Here is a 7093-nt window from a genome sequence, read left to right as displayed (position 1 = left end):
GTTGTTGAGACTCACTGAGTACAGTGGATGGTACTGACGTTCTCTTTTGGGAACCTACGTTGGTCTGCGGTACAACGTAGGAACCGGATTTGCAGGCGAGCAGGCTACGAGTTAGGATTTCCTTCCCTTTCAGTGCTATTGGTGAGCTCCGCTTTTGTTCGTGGAGTATTCCTTAGAGTCATCTTTATTTAGTTATTTTTTTGTTTACTTAGAGAACTGTCCAGGAAATTTCATGTCCCGAGCAGTGCGTCAGTTTATCAGTAGAGGCTTCATAGACATAGTCATTGGGTTGAGATTCAGATGTTATTTTATAATAACTTAGCAGTAATTCAGTAGTTACTACTAATAAAGCTTTGGAGTTGATTTATTTAAATATTTGAATTAATCAAAAGTATTTGGTTAGAATATTGCTTTGTTGCATATAAAGTTTGGAGTTATAATAGGTTTGATAAGCAGAGATGGTTCGCTCGGTCATGTTTAGTGATCGAGTGCCGGTCTCGACTTGTTCAGAAAATGGGTTGTGACATTAGCCTGCCCCGGTAACTCATAGGGAGATTTGGCAGCACCATCCACAGGAGAATTTCAGTCAGAAATTATTTCTTTAAATCAAAGTTCACAGTCCAAGACATCAGGATCATAGGCTTGTAATTAATCGTGTAGGACCTGAGTACAGAACTTCATGCATGTCACTGGTGGACTGAAACTTGATCACATAGTAGCCTTTATCATAGTAAAAAATCTCAGGCTATGCCACCTTATTACAAACTTATGCATGTAGTTATACCCCGGTATTTCCCCAATAACATGAACAATCAGAGCACATCTCTGTTTCTAGATTTTCTTATCGACATCTTCCATTTCAAGTTGGAGAACGACTTTCCCTTCTACAATTGCTGGAGGTATGTAAGAAAATTTTAATCCATTCTCAGAACTATGATTACCTGCAAATAGGGAGTTCCATGCAGTTGTATTCCCCTTCTTCTCAATTATTGGTTCCTGATCTGTTGTAGCCTTGCTTATACTCACTAGATCTATCAATTTCACAGTTGAATTGCCCTTCAGCCCGCTTAGAGATGGACTTATACTCAGATCCAGTCTCTTAGCAGTTTCCTGTACATTCAAGTCAACTTGTTTTTTACTTCTGCATTGCATCAATTAATGGAACATGAGTAATCACCAAGTCAGCCATTGGAGCTTTATCCGGTTGCATGGGAGCTTCTGTTGCTTTACCAATAACAGCTAAAGGTTGCAACCTACGTCGTCCGCTAGTTCGTGCTGGTCCCCGAGCCATGAATCTACGGTGAGCGTACGTTTAACTAACGTGCGCTGAGGGCATGGGAGCTAGAGAGAGAAAGCGGCCGTCGTTTGAAACAATGAGTGAATTAAGTACATGAAATCACTGTTGTTCAATAAGTTCAACAGTAAACTTGTGTGTTTGATAGCCCGTTTGGACAAGCTGGAAAAATTAGCTTATTTTGAGAAGTGCTTTTTTTCAGAAGTACTTTTCTGAGAAGTACTTTTGTAGAGAAGCAGTTTGTGTTTGGCTAATCAATTTGAAAAGCACTTTTGAGCAATAATTTGTGTTTGGTCAAGCTTTTCAAAAAGTGTTTTTAAGTGACAAATTACAAATAAGGACATGAATAGATTTGCTTAAGAGTGAATATTATATAAGTAGATAAATAATCATAAAGATTTATTACCAAGATAACAATTAAGTTTTTAAATTTAATTTAAGTAAATATGGAAAAATAATAATTAAAAAGTACTTTATTCTTTCAAGATGATTTAAATATTTCAATAATCATTTAACAAATATAAAAGTATTCACCCCAACAAAAATCACAAACATAATAGAAAATTATCCTAAAAATAAGAAGAAACACTTATACATTAGGAGAGTTCTCAATAATATCATCTCTAATTCTATTACGTAATAACTCCATAACATTAGAAGACATTCCTTGCATTTCTGAGTGAATGTCTGATTGCCCATCTTCTTCTTCAAGCTCTGGCATATTATCTTCATTTGCATAATGGTCAAACTCAACATCGGTGGAAGAGTTTCTTCGTATAAAATTATGTATAGTCATAGTAGATCTAACAAGATGAACCTGAGTGTCAAACTTGAAAGATGACATTGAACGTAAAATAGAAAATCTATTTTTCCAAACTCCAAATGTTCGTTCAATTGTACATCTCAAGCTAGAATGGAAAAAATTGAAAACCTCATTCGGATTTCTGAAACTTGAGTTACGTCCAAAATCAGGGAGATGATAACGTTCGCCCTTATATGGTCCTAAGTAGCCCAACATTGTTGGATATCCTGAATCAACTAAATAATATTTACCTAATTCAAGTAAGAAAAATATTAGTAATGAATTGATATGAAAAATAATATCAATAGCATGGGAATTTACAAGACATAATTTTAGGGTCACTTACCTGCTGGAGGATGGGGAAAATTAAGATTTTGTCTTCTAAGTGCTTGATCAAATATTCTAGCATCATGTGCGGTACCTTCCCACCCTGGCCATACAAAAGTGAAGCACATGTCCCAATCACATACTACCATTACGTTTTGTGAAGTGAAACCTTTCCTATCGATATACTTTATTTGATCCTTAGAAGGAACAATACAAGGTACATGTGTGCCATCTATAGCTCCAATACAAATTTTAAAATATGGTCAGTACCAATTATCTTCTCTTAATTTAGTGTGAACATCAGAAAGAGCTGGATCTTTTGGTTTAATGATGTCCATAGCCTATTTCAAACATGCTAGTAAAACTTGATAAAAATATCTGCTAACTGTCTCCCCAAAGTGTTGGAATCGTTCTTGAATCATTCGATTCCCTACCCCATGTCCTACCATCATTAGGAACATAACAACCATCTCCTCTACGGTTATGTTTCTTGTTGGTTCTAAGCCATACTGTTCATTTAACGTTTTGCAGAATAGAAGAAAAATATGTTTTTCCATTCTAAACATCTCATAACAACGCTTATCATGCCCTTCAAGCATCTCTTTAACAAAATAAAAACCTGTATGAAGAGAAGTTCTGCATGGAGTCTTTAAACAAAATCTTAAGTAATACTCTGCTGCAAGAGTTACACCGCTAATTGCCAAATCAAAAACATTATCAATATCATCACAAATTATAAGAACTTCTTCATCAACATCGTCATTATTATGTTTATTCAATGACATCTATAAGAAAAAATAAAAACAAACATTACTTATCTAATAAGAACTTCATTTCCAAACAAACATTACATAATTAATAACAACTTATATACATGAAATGTTTAGCAGGCATTCTTTTACATGAAATGCTGTATGGTTACACACCATTCAGGGGAAAGACAAGGCAAAAGACATTCTCAAATATATTACACAAGGATTTGAAATTCCCAAGAAGCATACAGGTATGATCTTTCAATCTAACGAATCAAATGCCTCAACGATAAGTAGAGACATTTCCTTTTGTGGGAGCGCCTTTTTTTCTTTCTGCCAATAACTAAAGCTGTCTATTTCTTTTCTCCTTTTCCAGGTTAGTCTCCGAGGAAAGCAGTTCATGTATATATTGTTACATAGAGATCCCAAAAACAGGTTAGGATAATCAAAATATGCACAAAAAATAATTACAAAAACTAAAACATCTTATATCTCTAGTCTTTGTGTAGTTCGAACATCTTTTCTAACCATAGCAATTGCAACTCTGGGTCTTCTTGTGCTAAAAACATTTCTCTCATTGATTGCTTGACTAGTAACATACTCGCTTTCCACCATAAATCACTACCAATAATCATACCAGGTAAATTACGAACAACATCCATAACACTCTTAATACTGAGTGGAGTGTCTTTTGACCCCACAATAATTGCAGAACGCAATTCCACAGCTTCTGCAATTCTCTCAATTGATGATGTGATCCTTAAACTAGTACTGACTTTACTTTTTTCCTTTTCAGTTGTAATTGATGATGCCTTCCTTTTTTTAGTTTTATCACCACTCTCATTTGTCTCTCTTTTTTCAGTTACTTCTGGTTCTTCCAAGTTAATATGATCCAATCCTTCTCCTGTATTACTTCTCAAGTCATCCTCCATAATAAGCTCCTCATTACTTGTTGGAGTTTCAAACTCAAATTGTTTCTCAGGTTGAAACCAATTACTTCCAAGTATGTTATCGGGTAAAACTCCAGATGATGGCGCCCATGCATGTTCGCCAGTGGCAACAACATCTTTAAAACAAATTTCCATCAACTCTCGACATTGTAAACCTTTATCTCTGAATTTCTCTACATTTGGGCTCTCCTATATTCATGGAAGAACAATTTAAAATATATTAGTGTTCGAAACAAAATAATAATTCATTATGTTTAAGTGAAAATATATTTAAGAATTCTTAATACCTTTATTTTCCTACTCCACCATTCAACACTCGCTTGAACCATCTTTTTCTCGCAGTCCCATCCTAAGCCAGTCTCCTTTCCAACTAAAGTATCCCAATCTTTCCAAATAAGTTTCAAACTATCCCATTTGTTCTTCAGTTTGGTCTTATCATAGTTTTTTCCAGTCTTGTCATTAAATTTTTGCTCCAAGTTAGACCACCCTATTCTGCTAAAATGAGTGCCAGGACGATTTCCAGCAGTAATTTCTTCCACACATAAATTTAAAAACAATTCTGTTATTTTTGCATCCCATTTAGCCTTTTCGCTATTGTTATCTTGTGTCACTTTCTTGCTCATTATCTTGTAAGTATGCATTGAAAAACATGTAATGAATAAGTAAAAGAAGGAATCATGACAATGTTTTCTATTCTTCAAGCCAAAAGCAGCAGCAAACATTTAATAGTGCTATTTTATCATGACATTAGAGATCACTGTCATATGAAGAGTTTGTTTATCATGAAAGTTTGCCTACTGTTGAGTTTATAAGCACTTGCCATTGACTTAGCATTTACATACAATTGCTATATTAAGTAGTAAGTATATTCATATAATTTTCCTTATAAAGTTTATAGAAAAGATTTATTACACATTGAAATTTTAAAAGAAGGAAAACACTAAAACAGAGGCTTCTATACAACTCGGTATCTTTTGAAAAAATAAAGTATGAAATCAATTTTCTTCCTGCTATAGGTGGTTTATTTGGGACTATTAAATTTCAGAATTTTACAAGGTATCACACTATAAAGTCTTATGGAATAAACACAATTTAATTTGCCCCAAAATATTAGACACACCACTGTTGATCTCTTATTAGGAAGACCAACAATGCAATTTTTTTCAATGTTAAGAACTCCAATATTGACCACCCATAACATCTCTACTTTTGTAAAATAACAGACAAACCAGGTAAATGCATATGCACATCACATAGGCCAAACATAATATCTATCTGTGTCTCAACATCTCGAAGAGAAATTCGGACTCGACAAAAAACTAAACGACAAATTAACAATAGATTAAGAACAAAATCTAAAGGGAGTGGTCTTATGGTATTCACCCACAGTTCCTCAATTCAAAATACAGTATAGTACTGTCATATATTTAGAAACAATGCACAAGAGTAAAGGGGCAAAGAAAACATACCTTGAGAAAAAATTGCAATTTAATAGAAAAATTTTCAAGTTCAATCCACAATTTCCCTTGCTGTTGAAGCGATTTGCTGTTGACATGAAGGAGAAACCCTAAAATATTGTAAAAACTGGAGGGAAGCGTGACTTGCTGAAGAGAAGGTCTTATTATATCCTAAATACTAGGCTTAACGTAGTAAGGTTATTTTGGTATTTATATTATTTTACTAAGGATATTTCTGGAATGAAAAGAATGCAAAACTGCTTCTGCTTTTAGAAGCTACTTTTTTCTGCTTATTACTTTGGCTTATTGAGAAGTCCCAAATTGCATTGATTCCATAATATTAAACTAATAAGTTTCATGTTATGGACTTTATAAATGCAACGGACCAAAAATTGGTTTTGTTCCCCAAAGATAGAAACAATGAATTTTACTGAAATCTATATATTAATATAAAGGAGGGAATAAGAATGCCTATGTGGCACCTCTCTTAGGCTTGGAAAGACATTTATCTATTTTGTCAATTTTTTGCTATTTTATCTCATTTGTCTACTTTAAATATCTATTTTTTCCCTTAAGTGTAACAGTTCCAACAGTTGGCTATGTTTAAGCTTGAATTTTCTTTCAGTTTTTGCACAACATTTCGGTTACAGTTCCATACTCCATTTAACTCCCATTTTCTATTCAAATTCCTTACATAAAATTTCAGTTACACATTAAATTCTTATCTTACCCAGTCTTCTTTTATAACTGATCCATCTTCCTTTTTTGCTCATCTCCTCTCAAATTCTTTATTAATCAATTCTTTCTTCCAAAATTTCTTCCTCGACCATGGTGACCAGCATTATGTTGTCAAATTGTCATTTTTGTCTCTTTTTGTTATCCATTTCAGTTTTATAATTCTGCTTTCTTATGCCAGATTAATATCACTAGAAGGGAAAAGTTTAGGAATGTTCTTCAACAATTTATTTTTCCTTTGAGATTAATAATTTTCTTCATGAATATTAATTTTGAAGATTTCATTAGCTTTGATAGTTGGTTTACTTTTGAAATGTATGAAATATTGTTATGGAAATACTTGATGAGAAATTGATTGTTTGGTAGTAGTTATATTAAAGTTTTCTTTGATTTTGGAGCAAGAATTGTTACAATCTTAGTTCGCCCTCGTGAACCGTCGTGACGGCACCTAGTCTTTACGACTAGGTAAGCCTAACAAGTGCGTAAAATAAATAGAAAACTTGTGGAAATGTAAATTAAAAGCCAAGAATAACCAAAGGAAAGCGATATATAAAATGCCGCTCGGCATATACAGCTCAACATCTAAAAAATCCTACAACACTATCTCAAAACCCGGAAACTCACGGGAACACAAGCTGAAAGAAAAATAGTGAAGTGCTCTAACTCCAAAATGCATCAACAGTAAGATAGAAAGGCTAACATTATAGGATAGAATAAAGATAAAGATTCCTTGGTCTGTGGATGCGGCTGATGTACCTCGAAGTATCCGAAACATC

At 33.7% G+C, this 7093-nt stretch overlaps 1 protein-coding gene across 2 annotated transcripts; it reads right to left on the bottom strand.

Moving 5' to 3' along the window:
- Positions 1 to 3237: 3237 nt before the first annotated feature.
- Positions 3238 to 5763, bottom strand: LOC107807301 (L10-interacting MYB domain-containing protein). 2 transcript variants are annotated; one of them, XM_016631653.2, is made up of 3 exons: positions 5595 to 5763; positions 4413 to 4751; positions 3238 to 4314 (listed from the first exon to the last, which is right to left on the bottom strand). In XM_016631653.2, the coding sequence occupies exons 2-3, from the start codon at positions 4746 to 4748 to the stop codon at positions 3670 to 3672; spliced, it is 981 nt and encodes a 326-aa protein (XP_016487139.2). In that variant the 5' UTR covers positions 4749 to 4751; positions 5595 to 5763; the 3' UTR covers positions 3238 to 3669. The 2 variants fall into 2 exon arrangements, with proteins under 2 accessions (XP_016487139.2, XP_075089454.1); XM_075233353.1 differs by lacking the exon at positions 5595 to 5763 and having other exon boundaries at positions 4413 to 5588.
- Positions 5764 to 7093: the final 1330 nt, after the last annotated feature.

This window comes from Nicotiana tabacum, chromosome 16 (genome assembly GCF_000715075.1).
Source record: "Nicotiana tabacum cultivar K326 chromosome 16, ASM71507v2, whole genome shotgun sequence".
Taxonomy (NCBI): domain Eukaryota; kingdom Viridiplantae; phylum Streptophyta; class Magnoliopsida; order Solanales; family Solanaceae; genus Nicotiana; species Nicotiana tabacum.
The sequence above is the reverse complement of the archived record's forward strand: the minus strand, read 5'-3'. Positions and strand labels throughout refer to the sequence as shown.

Bases quoted from the DNA above. Each gene is read 5' to 3' on its own strand.
- LOC107807301 (XM_075233353.1), bottom strand. From the start codon at position 4,847: ATGTTTGCTGCTGCTTTTGGCTTGAAGAATAGAAAACATTGTCATGAT. The intron at 4,315-4,412 runs GTATTAAGAATT...CCATGAATATAG, and splicing joins GGTGGAGTAGGAAAATAAAG to GAGAGCCCAAATGTAGAGAA.